Here is a 17,985-nt window from a genome sequence, read left to right on the forward strand (position 1 = left end):
TTTCTCTCTCTGGTCAGACAGAGTCCCTGTCTCAGGAGCTGGGGCCCTCCAGGGTCACCAGGGCCCCGCCTTCACGGAAACATTACTCCTTGGAGCCCTGGGGACCCGGGGTCTCAGGAATTCCTTATTCACAGTTACTGAAATAGGATCATGGTAAAGTCGAGCGAAAGGTTGGTATGGTCAGTGGAGAACCGTGTCTGGTGTGCAGCCAGGGACAGAGCAGCGGTCAGGAGAGCTGGAGGCTAGGTTCCGCCCCTAATTGGCTTTAGGGCATTGGGCAAATCCTTTCTCGGGGCGGGTCGCGCTTCTCCAACCTGTGAACCCGCTCGAGCTTCCTCCCGGGTGGAAACTCCTTTGAGACTCTGGGGAAGCAGGCGCCCAGCAGGGCAGCTCACCCGGCCGGCGTCGGGGCAGCGAGACGGGGCAAGGGTTGGAGACGGCTGACGGGATAAAGGGGGCCCCAACACCTGCCTCCCGGGGCCGGCCTCCGCGGGGTCAGCGCGGAGAGGGAGGGCAGACGGAAGGGCGGGGCCGGCCCCCTGCGCCCGCCCCGCGCCTCGGCGCGCCCCTGCCCGCCCCCGGCCCGGCCCAGCCCAGCCCAGCCCGGCCCAGCCCCGCGGGCCGGTCACACGCGCCGCCGGCCGGCCGCCTCCCGCGCCCCGTGCGCCGCGCTGCCGTCCCGGCGCCCCTGCCCCGCGCCGCCGCCCGCGCCCGCCGCCCGCCCGGCGCTCCCGGCGCCCGTGACCCTGCCCGGGGCGCGGGGCGGAGCGGGCATGGCCCGCCGGGGGGCCGCCGCGCTGGCACTGGCCCTCGCGCTGCTGGCGGTGGTCCTGGCCGGGGTGGGCGCCCAGGGCGCAGCCCTCCAGGCCCCGGACTACTACGTGCAGGAGACCTGGAGCCGGGAGCCCTACTACGCGCGCCGGCAGCCCGAGCCCGAGCCCTTCTCGCCGCCGCTGCCCGCGGGGACCCGGGACGGGGAGCGGGAGCCGCGCCCGCCCGAGCCCAGGCCGCCCAAGAAGGCGACCAAGCCCAAGAAAGCTCCCAAGAGGGACAAGTTGGCTCAGGAGACGCCTCCACCAGGTAAGTAACTTCGTGCGCGGGGCGGCCCAAGGGGGCGCCCGAGGCTGCGCGCCTCTCCCAGCGGTGGCCCGCTGCTCTGAGGGTACAGCTGGCTTCCAGGCCCGTGTGCCGGCTACACCAGAGCCCTCGAACCCACCCATCGCCCCCCACCCCCCGCGCCTCCCTGGGGACTGTGTCGCGCATCCCTCTGGCCGCTCTGGAACGTCCCGGACCGACACCGGACGGCATCCCCCACAGGTAGAGGCGCAGCAGTGCAGTAGGGAAGCTGCCCGCGGAGCTGGTGGCCCAGGTCTGAAATGGGCTGGGCAAAGCTCTTTCCGCCGGACACCCCTTAACGTTCCCACAGGGCGTTTTCTTGGGAGTGAATTTACGATTTGGCCACGTGAAGGGCTGGCTGGCTTTGGCACAATGGCCTTCTGGGGCAAAATCTAGCCAGTGTCCCCTCTCAGCTCCCTCCCTCCCGCTTTTTGTGGGTCCCTGGAATCCCCCCCCCCCCCCCCCCCCCCCCCCCGCTTGGGGCAGGATGGCAGAGCCTCTGCTGGGAGGCTCCAGTGCCCGTGGAGAGGGGGCGGGCTGCAGATGGTGGGAAAGCCCAGGGGGGGCTGGCAGCCTGCAATGCCCTGCTTCCATCCCTACTCACACCCCTCTCCCATCCGCGCCTCTGCCAGCCCTGTCTTGGCAAATGACTTCCATTCGGTTTCACTCCTTGTGAAGGGGGGACTTTCATCTTAATTGTTCCAAATGTTCTTTGCTCAAATTGCAGAGGGCTGTGGTCCTAGTATTTCAGGGTTGGGGAGTGAGCCGGGTTGTAGCCAAGCTCCCTGGCCTTGTAATGGCCTTCCTTGAAAGGAGATACAAGCTGGTGGCACCGTTACAGGGCTCCTGGCATGGAAGGAATTGCTTTTGTTTGGTTAAACTCTTCAGAAAGTCAGCAGGAGGCAGCGGGAGAGGGGAGGAGGTGGGGACACAGATCTCTTGAATGTGTGGACCGATCCCAGCAGCCCCTCTGCACATGGGTGGAGGTGGGGGGGGGGGTTGTCCTGCCATGCTCCCGGGTGTGAGCGACTGTGCCAGCGGGCAGGCGGTTCTGTGAGTTGTGCAATCCCGAACAGAACCATCCAGAACTTCCAATATCGACTGGAGAATTATGGGAATTCAGATGTGTAAAACCACAGCGGTTTAATAGCAGGAGTATGAAGAGACAGTCGTGATTGTAGGACATCTGCTGGGACTCCGTTAGGAGCTTCCTGTACAACTGTCTCGTCTGATTCTTTCAGTGGCTCTGAGGGGTGGGTGTTCTTTTTATTTTACAGATGAGGAGATGAGGAACCGTAGGCGCTGACAGTTTAAGTAACTTAGTGTCACTTGCTGGCTTGGGAGAGTTGAAAGCCCTTCTGTGCTTATTTTTAACTCAAGGCCTTTTTTGTTTGGTGGTTTGAATCAGATCTGCATGTGTTTTTGGTTTTTAGGATGTGCTGTGTGATTAGCGCAGTGCCGGGCCCGCTGGGTGAGAGACGCGTCTGTGAGGTTCTGGTACTTGCTGGGGGGAGTGCAGGGGGAGTGTGGAAGAAGCCCCGGACTGAGTCTGAAGACCCCAGGTCTGGGGCTCAGCACTCAGCTTCCTGGCACTGGGTGTCTTCATCTGCAAAGGACGCCTGCACCTGCTACCTCTCTTTACTTGGACAGTTGCTGTAAAAGTTTTTCCACGAAAGCTTTGAGTGTGTCAGCTGAGGATTGGGCTAGTCCATCGGTGAGCCGTTATTCATTCCGCAGGTGGTTTCCCAAGAACCTGTCCGACGCCAGGTGCTGGGTGAGGTCCTGGGAGTAGAGAGCCCAGGTCACCCCCTGCCCCTGTGGGTCACATAGAAGTTGGGGGGGGGGCGTTGAAAAAGTGACCACAGTTGTGCTGAGGGCTGGATCGCTAATCCCCAAACTAGAAAAAGGTCCTTGGAAATTCTAGACTCATCTTCGAGGCCTCCTGGGAGAGCTGCCTCCCCAGGCCTGTCACTCTTTCTAAGGACCTGCGTGGGCTTTTAAGAGCCCACCAACTGGGACAGGCAAAGTGGGACATTCATCCCAACTTAAAACTCCTGTCCTCTTTCTCCCCCTGTTTTTGGGTGTTTGGCCAGTGGAACCCTCCTCCCTGGACTCTTACATGCAGGAGACTGGTTTAAGAATGACTCGATCAGAGGAGTCAGTGGTAGTTGTGTTCAGTGAACCTGTGCTGAGAAAATTCATCCCTGCATTGGACTGTCTCACACGCAGGTGGTCATCAGGTCATGGGGAGACATCAGTGGAGGCAGGAACCTTGTACAGCAGCCTGGGGTGTGGAGTGTGGGCTTCCGGACCTGGCTCCACAGGGTCGATGATACACGCTATGTGGCAGGCTCTGCTGGGCTAACCCGGGAGTGAGGGGTTGGATTTAATGATGGATAAGAAGGCAAACGTGTATGACTAATTTAAAAGTCAATTATGTGCTTTGTCTTTATAGACAATAACCTCGTTTTCGGATAGCACTTGTCTTGCGTCAAGATCTGGCTCAAGAGAAGATGGAAGGCAAATGTTCTGTGTGGCGGACTCTGGAAGGAGTCTTGTCTTAATCCCAGAGGAAAGTTTGCTTAAGGAGCCTAGGATACTGGGGACTTGATCTTGGTGTAAGTTTGGCCCTGGCCCGTGGCTCTTCCTTCATGCCACCACAAAAATGTGCAGTGGATGTCCCATGCTGTCATTCTGGAGGTGGCTTGGGCAGCTGAATCCTTCGGTTGATTGAGACCATTGCATTTTTCCAGGAGGGGCTGACAGATTCCCGGAGAAGTAGAGCTCTGAGATGCTCAACAGAGTGGGATCTTCAAAGAATTTTTAGATTCTTTTGTTTTGAAACAATTATAGACTCACAAGCAATTGCAAACATAGTACATTGAGGTCCTGTGTACTCCAATGGTAACGCTTTCTAGAACTGTAGTACGGGATTTCTCTCCCTTGGCAGTATGGACATTTTGTGCCAACTGTGTATGCCGTGGGGGGGGGGGGTTGGGGGGGCGGTCCTGTGCATTGTGCGATGTGTAGCGGCCTCCCTGGTCTTAACCCCCTGGCCTCCAGTAGCACCCTCCTCTTAGCTGTGACCACCAAAAATGTCTCTAGATATTGTCAGATGCCCCCAGTGGGTTGAGGATCGCTGTTCTGTACACTCTCAAAACAGGAAGTTGACATTGGTACGATACTATTAACTAGATTACATACTAAATATTTCCGCAGCTTTTATGTGCAGTTGTGTGTGTGTGTGTGTGTGTGTGTAAGTTCTCGCAGTTTTATCACATGTACAGATTCCTGGAACAACTCTTAGCATCAGGATACAGACCTGATCTCTTATTTATTATTAATTAATTAATTAATTTTAATTCTATAGAGAGAACACTAGAGAGAGAACAAGCACGAGTCAGGGGCAGAGGGAGAGGGAGAAGCAGGCTCCCTGCAGAGCAGGGAGCCCGACATGGGTCTTGATCCCAGGCCCCCAGGATCATGGCCTGAACTGCAGGCAGACACTTAACCGACTGAGCCACCCAGGTGCCCCTGAGGACCTCTTTTTTTGAGGTTGAGTGGGCCTCACCGTCGGACAGTTTCTGAGGTCCTCATTGTGAACATCGATTAATCCCGGAATTTCAGAACTTGGAGGAAACCATGTGGTAATTGTGTGCAGATCCTTGTTCACTGTAGGATTCCAACCCCGGGCTGCCCGGTCTCTGCTCACACACGTCCCTCGATGGGCTCTTCCTACCGTGTTCATTGCATGAGCAGTATTGATTGCTAGAGTGTTCTTTCTTGTAGAGACCTGACTACCTGCTTCTTTCTAATTCCATTTATTCAGCGGTTGCTAGGCAAATTCAATAGTTTCTAGGTCTTTGCGGTTGGAATGCTTTGGGACCCGGAGACTGAGTCCCAGGTCGCTGCTTCCATTATCCCAGCATGAGGAATAAAACAGGGACACATTTTTGGCACGTGGGTGGGTTTGCAGTGTACCTACCTTGTATGTCAACTCAAAGTGACAAGCTTGGTTTGTGGCCATACTTTGGTAGAGAATCAAATGGAACAGAGCTGTAACCCATAGGTAGTATAAGTCGTTTACCTTTTCCCTGCCAAGTGGTAGTAAGAAACAGACCGGTTAATAAGACTCCAAAAGGGTGATCTGAAGATTTTTTTTTTCTTCCCCGCAATTGGGCCTTGGGTTGCTTTTGGGTTCCTGCTTGTTTGTTTGTTGCTTTCTTCCAGTAGTGGCAAGAATGTGTCACTGTTTTGAGTATGGGCACGCCCGCATCACACCCGTGGGCCTGCTCCATAGTCCTGAGCCCGTGGAATTTGCAGAGTGGGCGGCGAGCCACGTTAGTTTGTATGTCTGTGCCGGGAATCAGCGAGTTTGCGTTTTATCCTGTGTTGTGCCCCAGCCACGGGGGGGAAATAGCCAAAGACTTGTTATTTGAGCCTATGTGGTTGTAAACAAAAGCCCTTTCTGTTGTGTGCTGCAGGCCAGTTGCTGGAAAGGGCCTCACTTTTGAGCTTTGTCTAGTCGCTCTTCAGAGTGTCTTGTTGTGTTTGGCCTTTGGAAGGAAACGTCTTCTCTTGGGCCAAGCTGGAGCGTGAGGCTCGGGAGAGTGTTTTTGTCAATATTTTCACTATTTCACTATGTATTTTAAAAGCAATCACAGTGTTATCAGCACAGGTGAACAAAAAGCAGGAACTCTTTACATCAGGATATTAAACGCTCGCTTGAAGAGTTAAATCCAAAGTGTTTTCCAGATAACTCCCTATAGAAACCTGAGGGAAAGGACGTTTAAAAAAAAAAGGTTGCTTGAGGGGCACCTGGGTGGCTCAGTCGGTTAAGTGTCTGCCTTCAGCTCAGGTCATGATCCTGGGTCCTGGGATGGAGCCCCCCCCCCCCAAATCAGGCTCCCTGCTCAGCGGGGAGTCTGCTTCTCCCTCTGCCCCTCAGCCCACTCCTGCTCGCTCGCTCTTTCAAATAAATAAATAAAATCTTTAAAAAAAAAAAAAGGTCGCTTGATGTGTATCGGCAAGCAGCTTTCTAAGACACCACCTCTCTTTCCAAGATGCTTTCCAAAGTCAGCTATTCATGCTGGCAAGTCCCTGGCCTGTGCCCCTCATTCCAGAAGCCAGCGTCTGTGCGTGGATCATGGAGGGGAGACACTGCCATGTTAGGGGAAGCCGGACTGGGTGCTGTGGTGCCTAAAACCAGCCATCGTGTTCTTCAGGGGCCTCAGGCGTCCATGGCTGCCAGATCTCACGGCAGATGGTGCCGTCAGTGCCGGGACAAGGGCAGCCGGGGACCCGGAGGCGGGAGTGTGGAGGGGAGGCTCTCCTTCAGCTATCCCCAATGGGGCCGGGGAGGCTTGGCATCTCCAGCCATGGCTCTGGCCTCTGTGGCCTTTTGAGGTCCCTGCCACCATCACTGCCACTCTGGGCTCACGAAACACATGGAATTAGGGTATCTTTGGACGGCCAGGGGGAAGGGCTGGTGTCCATAACCGGCTGGCATCCAGTTGGCTACTCCTCCAGGCATCATAGACGGTCGGAGGGGCGCAAAACACCTCCAGAGTGTTAACTGAAGACTCCAGTGTCCCGGATTTTTATGGCGTGCTCGGTCATGCAAACCACATGTGCTTGTTTGGCAGTCTGTTCAGGATTCAGACAGAGCTGGGACCAGAATCTGGCTCTGCCATTCACGGGCACGCGTGACTTCTCCAAGCCTTGGCTTCCTCACCGTGACACGGGAAGGGTGATAAAGCCTTGCTTCCAGACGTGCGATGGGTCCACCTCCAGCCTCCCGCGTTCAGAGACATGGTTGGGGGCACCTTCTACCCTCTTCCCCAGGGTCCCCAGCTGGGCGGAGTCCCGGGGGGTCCTGCTCTGCACACAGCCTGGGTTGCTGGAGTTCCCTTCTCTGGGTCTTTCTCCTTCCACTTCTTTACTGGAACTTCATGAAGTCCCTTCCCAGATCCATGCCTGCACCTAAGTCAGGCTGCATCTTGGGCTCTTTCCAGATGGAAGCCACACTGAGTCAGGCAAGTGCTGGCGGTGGCTTACCCAGCCCCCTGTGCGTCCGCACCTGCTCCTCTTACTGGCTCTAGAAAAGCAAGGGGCTTCTTACTTGGTTGCAAGTCAGGAAGGTGTCTGCTGCTGCGTAGAGGTTGGGAGGGCAGGCCCTCCCTGGGGCCCTGAGGGAGACCCGAGTCGGCACAGAAGGCTAGCCCAGAGCAGCAGAGGACGGCCAGCTGGTTTCCCAGGGAGGACACAGCTGAGCGGGCAGGGGAAAGCTGTAGATTGTTTGGTTGACTGGTTGATTTTGGTCTGGCCCTGGTAAAAAGTACTTAGAACACTGCACTCGTGCCCCCATCTCCAGCGCAGGCCTTCAAGGTCACCGATGAACGGAGGCAAGCATCTCATCCAATCACTCAGCCTGCCTTTCAGGATCTACCCGTCTGCCCCGATTCCTGTTTCCACCAGTAGCTTGCCTTTCTCCAAACTGGATAAAACACAGGCTGTTCCCTCCTGTGTCATGACCCTCGGCCTGCTCACAGCCGCGTGGAGCACGCATTTCTAACCACTGCTGCTGAGGCCTTCCCGTTCATCTGCAAAGTCCTGCCGGCCCTCGCTCGAGAGAGTTCTCTGCAGGCATGCACGTGTCAAGGTGCTTTAGAAAGCCGTGATTGCTGTCTGGCCTGTGAGTCTGCACTTCTGGGAAGCTCCTGAGAACCCGCTGTGTGTTCGGGGGAGGCCCTTCTTCTCCTGCAGTTTCCTTTAGCAAGAGACAGGAGAGGAGCCTAGGGCCCTGGGCCGAATCCCTCACGAGAGAGAGTGCAGATGCTGTTGGACTGGAATTTCCTGGGGAAAATGCAAATATGCAGCAAAGAATTTTTTCAGTTTCGGGGGGGGGGGTTTGCTACTGTAAGCTCCTTGTATAGAGAGGGGAAAAAATAGTTTCCTATCAACCCAGAAGCATGGTGTTTATCACCATAGACCAGAACATGTGGCCCGCGTCGGCACTTCGCTCGCTACTTTTAAGGAATCCAGTTTTGTCACGCAGCCCAGATGGAGTTGTTGATTTCCTTCTGTGCACGCTTCTTCCGCTGTACGTTCCCCTTTCATCTCTGCAGACCGTGTGCGGCCTTTCTTGCGGTGAGAGAGGACGGGCCCGGGCAGGGCCTCGCCTTGGAGTCTGATTCCCGCTCTGCTGCCTGCTGGCACTGTCGCAGACCTTGGTGGGTCTCTTCCCGCTCTGTGCCCCAGTGCCCCCATCTGTAAAGTCACGTTCGTTGCAAGCTTCCTGCCCGCTGGGTACTTGCCGAGGTCCAGTGTCACAATCCCCGTGAAGATGCCGCCTTGCAGATGGTGAATCAGGCTCCACGTGTGAGCCGTGAGTCTTCAGCCGCTGGGATGGCGCTTTGTGACGCGCGGGGGCTTGAGGACAGATCCGTGGCGGAAGGAGAGACGCTGTCTTCTGTTTGGTGGTTGCTGCAGGCCCGACACGGCCCTAAGGGCTCGATATACAGTTTATTTCCTCCCCATAACTTCGTGGAAGCAGGTACTTGTCTGGTTGATGAGGGAACGGCTCCTCGAGAGGTCGAGTGGGTCCCCCGAGGACACGCCGTGGTCCGTGCGGTGGCAGAGCCCGGCCGCCTCGGGCTGGGGCTGGGGCTGGGGCTGGGACCGGACCCATCAGGCCGCGATGAGGTGGAAGTGTGCCCCCTGGAGAAGGTGGCAGGGCCTCTGCCTGTGGTCTCTGCTCCTCGCCACCCCCTTGGGGATTCTGTTCCCCACTCAGGGATTCTGTTCCCTACATGTCGGGGGCCTGGGAAGTCAGACTCTCAGGGCTTTGACATCTGCCCCACATCTGGGCCTTTGCTGGCTGCGCAGAGCTGCGTGGGGACATATGTGTCACGGGCGTGGATCTGGCACATGGCGGGAGAGGCCGAGGGTGTCACCGCGCCGTGCTCTTTGACTCTTGCTCCTGTGTTGTGATGGAGGCTCCAGGGACGTTGCCCTGGGAGACAGAAGGCTTGCAACCAATGGCTGACTTTTGGGGAGGGCTGGGATAGAACATTCTTTTCCAGAACTTTGGCTTTTTCCTCACATATTTTGTAAAACTTTATTCCCCCTTAACATCTTATCTTTCTGCCAAATCAGACTCCACACTCTTAAAGGTGACGTCGCCAGTTTTTCTGAACAATCAAGATCTTTACAGACCCTTAGTCGGGCCCCTTCAGAAGAGGCCATCTTTGGAGGTCACCGGCCATGACATTCTGATGCACAGAAGTGGGACACATGCTGAGGTGACATCAGGCTGATGTTAGGTGCTCCTGGGTCCTCCGGGTCAGCTGTCTTCCTCTGGCCTTTCTGAACATTTCGGTGTTTCGACTTTCTGGACGTGAGGGGGACATTTACATGAAAAATGAATGCTACTCCCAGCAGGCATCGCCCCAGAAGATGATAGAGAGAGCATTACTCTTGGCTGGACCCCATGTGGCCTTTGAATTTTTTGAAGATTTAAGGTTTTCTCGATGAGTCTCTTTTTGGTGGGGGGGGAGGGGGAAGACTGTAGAACAGTCTGAAATGATTCATTCATTGGCACACAGTCCACTAGATGTTTTTGGTATTTCGACTTGCTTTTTAAAGTCCAAGCTAAGTATCCTTCTCCTGCCCCTCCTCTTATTTTTGTCTGTTTGTCGTTCGGTGACTCATGAGTATGTTCGTTCACTCATTCATCACAGCTTGTTATACACCAGACTCCAGAGACAGAGCAGTAAGCAAAACCAGACACCGTCCCTGCCCTCACGAACAGACCAGCACATGTTCCGCGCATGCGATGATGCGGGACAGCACAGGCGTGTGCACCTGCGGTGGGGGCTGCTGGTATCCCGCCCGGGCCCTTTTCCCGCAGGTACACCCATTTCCCAGCCGCTGGGGTCTTGACTGTGATGGCTCATTGCTGATCCCTTCTCTGGAGCATTGCCCCTGGAAGCCTGGTTCGCACTCCCCAGTTGGTCCATCTGTAGCCAGAGGCTAACCAGCAGTAGAAAAGGTGGCTTCTTGTCTCAAGGTGGGGACAATACTGTGTGTAGTTCCCACTGCAGAGCTCCCTATGGGATCAGGCCGAGTCAGCCTCGAGCTGAGAGGGAGGACAGCCTTGCTTTGCTCCTTCCTCTGCCCCATCCTGCTTCTCCCTCCCCTTTCCCTCTAGAGCCCTCCCCCAACTGAACCCCTACATCAAGCTCTGCTTAGAGGCAAGTCGACCTAAGACAGGCGCTATCAGAGCCCATTAAAGGAGGCATTGATTTAGGTGGGGAGTTCTGGAAAGCCAGAAGAGGAGCTATCAGAGCTGCGATTTGCAAGATTAGCAGGAGTTAATTAGAGATGAATGGAAGGGTGCTCCAGGAAGAGGAACAGCACATGAGATGAAGGCTGCGAAGAGGCTGGTGTTTCAGGAGTAGAGAGAGGGAGCTCAGTGTGAGAGGAAGCTGAAGGGGCCAGGGGCATGAGCAGGTAGCTTTCCTAGGCCCTGGTAAGGATCTTTCCAATTGGTGGGAGCATCATTACCCCCCACTCTCACCCCCAGGTACCCAGCCAGGGCCCTTGGAGAGAACTGGAAGGAGGAGCCCAGCATGGTGGGAAATGCTAGCTCTGGGGTCAGAAGTCCGGAGTTCCAGCTCCGTTTTATCAATTAGGTGTGGTGTTACTCTCTGGGCCCCAGAGCGGGTCAAAGTACTACCATAGCGTATTTTTGCAGTCTTAGAATAGTGAAGACATGCAAGTATACATTGTCTTTATTAGGAGTATTTCTTTTTTTTTTTTAATTTAATTTGATTTTATTTAATTTCAGTTAATTAACATACGGTGTATTATTAGTTTAGAGGTAGAGTTTAGTGATTCATCAGTTGCATATAACACCCAGTGCTCATTACATCACCTGCCCTCCTTAATGCCCATCACCCAGTTACCCCATTCCTCCACTCCCCTCCCCTCCCCTCCCCTCCCGCAACCCTCAGTTTGTTTCCTATGGTTAAGAATCTCTTTGGTTTGTCTCCCTCCCTGAAGGAGTGTTTATTTTCCTGGGTGTTCATAATAAGATGCCTTATCTCCTGTAATCTCCAGCAAGCACCTCAGAGTTCGGGTGCCATCGCTGGGGACAGGGGTCGCAGGGGCGGGGGGCAGACACTGCTTTGCAGAAGATGGTTGAGCTCTCACCATCCTGGGAGGACTCTGACATATGTGGAAGTAAAGCATTTCTCTCTCTCCTTCTTTTTAGGTAAAAATAGCAACAGAAAAGGCGTGAGAACCAAGAGCTCTGAGAAGGCTGCCAGTGATGATCACAGCGTTCCCGTGGCCCGTGTCGATGTCAGAGAGGGTAAGTGAGGCTCTGCAGAGACCTCCTGCTGGTTCCATCACCGGCCCACGGAGGGCGGAGGCCCCTGGAGCAGCTGCCAGCTGCAGATCCTCCTGGGGCTGCCTGGGGAGGCCTGCGGCCTGTCTGGCCTCTCCTTTGCCACTATTGTTTGGGGGCACAAACATTCTGAGCCACCCTCTCCCCCGCAGTGCAAAATAATCCACAGCCACCTTTTCCCCACTGGCTCAACTGAAGTCATTTCTGAATCTCCTGGAACCCTGGGTTGTTTCCCAGCCCTTTCCCCTCAATCCCAAAACAATCTCATTTCCTTTGTTGTGAGGCCTCACAACTGCCCATGTACATTGCATGTACATTTCTTGTCTCCTAACCAGCCCCTGGAGCCTCTGGAGTCAGAGAGCAAGTCTTCTATTTACAGGCCACATGATGCTAGTCTTGGGGTCTTACTCCCTTGTAAAAATACTAGTCTTTTAATTATTTACCTTAGGATGGTCGAAGCCATTACTTCTAGACTCCCGGGCCAATTCTGGCCCATTTCCAATAGCTCTTACTGTGCTTGACTACTAGCATTACGATTATTGTATGTATTATTCTAAGCTCTGGTATCCAGGATCGCACTTCTGCTAATGCTAATAGTAAGCGTTTCTTAAATGCTTCAGCCCGTAGCTTAAGGCCGGGCACTGGGCCTCCCGTTTGGTATCTCCCCATGCCTCTCTGCATGCGGTGGACATTATCAGTGTCATCATCACCAGTATCCGTAGTTTATGGATAAGGAGGACGAGACTTGGTAGTATGTGCCATTTGCGTGGGGTTATGTAGCCTCTAACTGGCAGAACAGGGATCTGAACCCAAGATGTTCTAGATCCCCCTAGGCTTTCTGCTCAGCAGTACAGAGGCTTAAATAAACACAGCATTTCACAGATACGCATTTACGGAGGCGGGGGCTGTGGTCAGCTGCTGTGTGAGCCCGTACACCGTGTCACGGCGTCACTTGTCATAAAGGGAATGGTGTGTTCCCTTAGGCAGTGGTTGGGGGCTGTGCTTCCAACCAGACGCTCGCCGTCAGAGTCATCCTAGGGTATGACTAACAGTGCATCCTAAAATCAAAACAAATTCAGCAACAGGGACCTTCTGCAGTCACTTAACAATGAGCGTTCTATTCCATCTTAAAGCAGGCGGGCCTGTAGGGTACCCACGGCCCCCGGGAGGACCCAGCGCTGCCAGGGGGTTGTGTTGAGGACATGTGTGATGCGGGGCTGTGCCGCTGCTTGTTCACCCTGGTGAGCCCTGGTGACCTTTGGGGTCTCAAGGAGATGGGTGGTAATACGACTCCCAGCTCGGGTGGGCCTTGGGCATGACTTCTGTTCCCTTGTCCCAGCAGGCTGATCCGAACACCAGCTGTTCCTTCAGGATCTCAGATGCCCCAGGGCAAGGCAGCTCCCAGTGCTGGCCTCCCCTCTCTGGGCTCTTGCTCCCTCCTGCTTGGGCCTCAGGCTCCCTTACTGTCTTGTTAATTTTTAAGTACTTTAAACATTTAAAAAATATCTTGTCTAGGTCTTGTTTTTTTTTAGCCTCAGCACAAGGGTTGGTTTGAATTATTTTAGTTATTCATTACCAGGATTGGAAGTTATTAAAATCTGGGGAGGCATTTTCAAAGAGAGTTTTCAAGGCCCATTTCTCTCTACACACACACACACACACACACACACACACACACACACACACACTTACATGCTAGCCCAGGCACAATTGCTCCCCTGGCCTTGGCCTCAGAGCTCTGTCTGAATGGGCTGGGGTCTCTGGTCTCCAGGGCAGCCACTGTGGCTCTGATTCACTGGGTGCACGACAAGTGATTCTGGTCTACGAAACTTGTTTATACTGCTCTTCCGTTAAAACAAAATTGAGGAACTGGGCATGAGCCGGGAGGGCAGAGACGCTGTGGGGGCCGTGATATGCACTATGGAAGGGAGAGAGAGGACTGTGGCCAGGGAGGTGGCGTGCGTGGAAGCAGGTAGCCACGGCAGTTAGGAACACTGGCCTGGGGTCAGGCGGGGGCGACTGGGGGGTGGTGCTGGGTGGGACGCGGCCTCAGATATATAGCCGGGCACTCTCAGGGCCCTGTGCTCAGCCTCCTCTCTCTCTCTGCGCGGGTCTCCCTGGGGGCCTTGCTGGAGAGGTGGCAGAATGAAGGGGTCGGGTGGCGGGTTCAGCCACCTACGTCATGCGCAAGGTAGCAGGTGGAACGGACGTCACCTGTGTCGTGTGCAAGGTGGCAGATGGAGGAGATGTGACCCGCTTCGTTTTCAAGGTAGTGGGTGGTGCAGATATTAAACACCCCCCCCCCCCGTCATGTGAGCGGATGGCATCGCGAGTTTGCGTCAGATGCGGACTCTCCCCGTAGGAACTTTCGCTTCGAGGGAGAGAACACGCACATGGGCTGGGGAGCAGCGTCGGCTCGGGCAAGAATCCAGAATGCATCTTGGATATCGTCCTAAAATAATTGGCCCAGCTGGTTGAATTATTGCTGCAGTTCTTCACCCCCCCTTGGGCCCAGCCCTTTGCCGTGTGACTTTTCAGGTCCCTTCATGAAAGGTGAGAGGCCCTGGACTTTGGGCCGGTCCTTGTGCCTCGCCGCGTCCCGTGGAGTAAGGAGGAGTGCCAGGGTTGCCCGTCCTGAGCTGAGGGCTTCAGAGGATTTGCTTGTTCCTATTCGCTTCTCATCTGGCCTCTGCCTCCTTTTCCCCCCCAGCCAGACAGGCTTGTTTCTCACACCATGTCCTGTGCCGAAACCCATGGCTCACGTGTTTTCTCCAAAGGGAACGGGAAAGCATCTAAGCTGGTGATTGAGAGGACAGCTTTGGATCAGGCTGTACTCTCACTGCCTGTGCGTCTCTGGGCAAGCTCCTAACTTCTCGGTGACTCAGTTTCCTCCCCTGCAAGAGTGGGGAAGAGATCCCTATATAGGATTATTTTGAAGATTCAATAGTGTCCGAAGGGTACAGCACCCGCAGCCCACAGCAAGCTCTCAGTGAACGTTAGCGATGGCTTTTATTTGCCATCTGGGTTTTTTTTTTTTTTTTTTTTTTTTTTTTTTTTGTGCCTCAGAGAAGTTGGCGGACATTTTTAAAGGATCAGATCGTAAATATATGGTTTATTGGCCAAGAAGCAAAATTGAGGATATTATGTTGTTACTTAAATAACCATTTAAAATGTAACCATTAAAAAAATACCAAACTATTCTTACGTCTTGGGCCATACAGACAGACACAGGTGGTGGCCTGGATCTGGCCATCACAGGGGCTGAGGCTCGCCAGGCCCTGCCATGGAACTTTACTTTTCTGCAAATGTTGCCTCCAGGAAGACTGCCTTGATCACCTCTCTTATTTCCCTGCACCCCCTCCTCAGGGTCCCCAGCCCTTCCTGTCTCACGTCCTCGTGATTCCTACAGGCAGCTCTTCTCCTCTGTGAGGATATGAGTACTCAAAAGTTGGTCTCCTCTGATTCTTCTCAGGACACCCGCAGCCTTGGAATAGCCCTCGACAAGAATGGCAGACTCGTTTACTGAGCACCTGCCCTGTGCTGTCACCAGTGTTCTGGGCTCTAGGGCAGGTATTCCACGTATGTTCAAGTGGATTCTTCATGACCCAGAACAGCAGGGCTAGCCTCCACAGGAAATGCTCTTGGATCTGTAGGAAAGGGACGTGACTTCCCGCCATCATGAAAGTAGAATGGTTTTCCCAAAACGATGCACGTTGGTGAACAAGAGCTCCCTCATGCCTGGGCTGGGTGGGATTTGAGGCCTCAGCCAGGTATCATGCCTGGGGATTGATCTACTGAGTGTGTGTGTGTGTGTGTGTGTGTGTGTGTGTGTGTGTAAGAGAGAGACACTTGACAGTTTTTCATTGTAGCAGAAACAGTTTGGTTTTTCATCCAAGCCCTTGTTGTGAGCCTTTCCCCGGTGTTGCATGGCCAGGTACCTCTGGGGGGCTCAGCTCTGGTCTCCCCCAGACATCTGGCACAGCTGGCAAGGGCAGGGGAGTGCGTCCTGGCTGACCTGGCAGACGCTATGCTACACGGCCGCATCTGCTCCAGGGGTATCGAGGGGAGGTGAGGGGCCAGAACTGGGACAGGGTCCCAGCCCTCTCAGACACACCTTATTTGGGAAGCCTGATGCATGTGGACAGTTGGGACACCAAGGGCTCCTCCACACCTGGCTAGCTCCCCCACTTTCCACTGTGTCTCAAATATGCCTAGAAAGTTATTCTTCAGTCTCTAACGTGAAATGTGTCTTGTGAGGATTTTCTGGCCTTCCTTTGCAATGGGGAGAGATTTATTTTGTTCTTCCAATGGTTTTGTGGCAGGGCCTTTGCTGGGTTCGATGAGGGGTCCTGGGCTCGCTGCTGCCCGTGAGTGTAAACTGAGTTCTGTTAATGCCGTGTGGGCAGTGTGGCGAGCCTGGGGCCACAGGCTGCAGAAGCTTTCGTTTGGAATCCAGGCCATGGTGGACTTGCCGGCATAGAAATTCCTCCCAGACAAGGGGTCGGGGGCCAGAGCTCTGATGTGCTTGGGAGCTCCGCTCGTGTCTGTCACCCAGCTGACCCCAGGTGTGGCTCTGGTTGACCAAGGTCACATGAGTCCATTTACAAAGTAGAAATTCTAGCTGCAGCTCCTTTGAGTCCATGCAGCAAAGGTCAGCACACGTGCTGCTTGTTCTTGGGACTTTGTTCACGTGACAATCTGCCTGTCTTCTTTCCAACTTCTCAGCCTTCCTGTGATGAGATCCTCTTCTTTACTTCTACGTCACTGACTCAGGGCTGATTTAGCAGGAAACCGAATTCGCCACATCATACCCTAAAACTTAAAAAAAAATTAGAAACTTAACTCAGAGTGGAAGCTGTTCTAAAATGTATTTCTTTCCTGGCTTTCGAAGCGTTTTGACTATGAAAGTAATGGAGGCACCTTGTAGAAAATGTGGAACACATATAAAAACAAAGAGGGGACTATAACAACGCACAGTCTCATCTTCCAGGGATAACCATAGTCAGCACTTGGAGTCTGGCTCTCCACTCCTGTCACTCCGTGTGTGTGTGTGCGCACACATACACGTGTGCACGCTCATGCATCAGGAACAAAATTACAGGTATGTGTGTAGATGACACACGCACTTTCTACAAAACCGTACTCGTCTGGTTTTGTAACCTTCTATTCTCAATGTGCTACTGTTACGTTCTTATGTCATTAAATGCTCTTTTATGACATGATGTGAAATGTTTTCCATTTTGTGATGGAGTCGTAACTGTCCCAGGCTGTGAGCATTTCTGCACCCCTCCTTCTGTCTCTGTCTGTGTGCTCGCTCGTTCCTTGAGTTCATGCTTCCTGGAGGAGGAACTGCAAAGTCATCACTGCTCTCTCGAAAGGTTTATGCCAACTTTTACATTCTTTTTTTTTTTTTTTAAAGATTTTATTTATTTATTCGACAGAGATAGAGACAGCTAGCGAGAGATGGAACACAAGCAGGGGGAGTGCGAGAGGAAGAAGCAGGCTCATAGCGGAGGAGCCTGATGTGGGGCTCGATCCCACAACGCCGGGATCACGCCCTGAGCCGAAGGCAGACGCTTAACTGCTGTGCCACCCAGGCGCCCCAACTTTTACATTCTTTTGCCCATTTTCTCCGTGTGTGTGTGTTGTTTTATAAGAGCTCCCTATATGTGAGGGACAAGGGACCCTCTGTTTATACATCTCAGTGTAGGGGAGTTAAGAAGTCTGGAACAGCACTGAGTGGAGCTCAAAGCCCAGGCCACTGTTGACTAGCTGTGTGGTCTTGAGTGTGTTATTTAACCTCTTTGTGCCTCAATTTTCTCAAATACAAAATGGGGGTTATAAATGGACATACCCGTAAGATTGGGATAAGTATTTAATAAGATCACTTGAGTAAAGCACTCACAACAGTGACTTGGCCAACGCATTGCCTTGCGGGAACTTCGTATCGGTCATTCGTTTGGGCACTTGACTCATTTTTTAAAGGCCTGTAATAGTGCAGGAACGCAGAATGATCTATTCCTGGAAAGTCTGAAAGAACGAGACCATAAATTCATTGGAACTAGGCATTTTCCATTGAAGAAGTTCTTTGATATATCTACTTTCTTTCATGGTTCTTGATCTATCAGATTTTTTATTCTTTTTTTTTTTTAAAGATTTTATTTATTTATTTGGCAGAGAGAGAGAGACAGCCAGCGAGAGAGGGAACACAAGCAGGGGGAGTGGGAGAGGAAGAAGCAGGCTCCCAGCGGAGGAGCCTGATGTGGGGCTCGATCCCATAACGCCGGGATCACGCCCTGAGCCGAAGGCAGACGCTTAACCGCTGTGTCACCCAGGCGCCCCAGATTTTTTATTCTTTTAGTTAATTTTGTTAAGGTTTATTTTGAAGACATCACCACTCTGTTGATGTATTCCTTTTTGCAATTTATGTACTTATGTTTTGTTAGTTTGTCAGCTAG

At 53.5% G+C, this 17,985-nt stretch overlaps 1 protein-coding gene across 1 annotated transcript in view; it reads left to right on the top strand.

Moving 5' to 3' along the window:
* Window positions 1-768: 768 nt before the first annotated feature.
* The window catches only part of CPXM2 (carboxypeptidase X, M14 family member 2), a 130,902-nt gene continuing 113,685 nt past the window's right edge, over window positions 769-17,985 (top strand). Inside the window, exons 1-2 of the mRNA XM_026494334.4 lie at window positions 769-1,080; window positions 11,393-11,491. Of these exons, the coding sequence (XP_026350119.3) occupies window positions 774-1,080; window positions 11,393-11,491 (406 nt within the window). The 5' untranslated portion in view covers window positions 769-773. The remainder of the gene's footprint in view (window positions 1,081-11,392; window positions 11,492-17,985) is intronic.

The sequence above is a fragment of the Ursus arctos genome, unplaced genomic scaffold (assembly GCF_023065955.2).
Source record: "Ursus arctos isolate Adak ecotype North America unplaced genomic scaffold, UrsArc2.0 scaffold_7, whole genome shotgun sequence".
NCBI lineage: Eukaryota > Metazoa > Chordata > Mammalia > Carnivora > Ursidae > Ursus > Ursus arctos.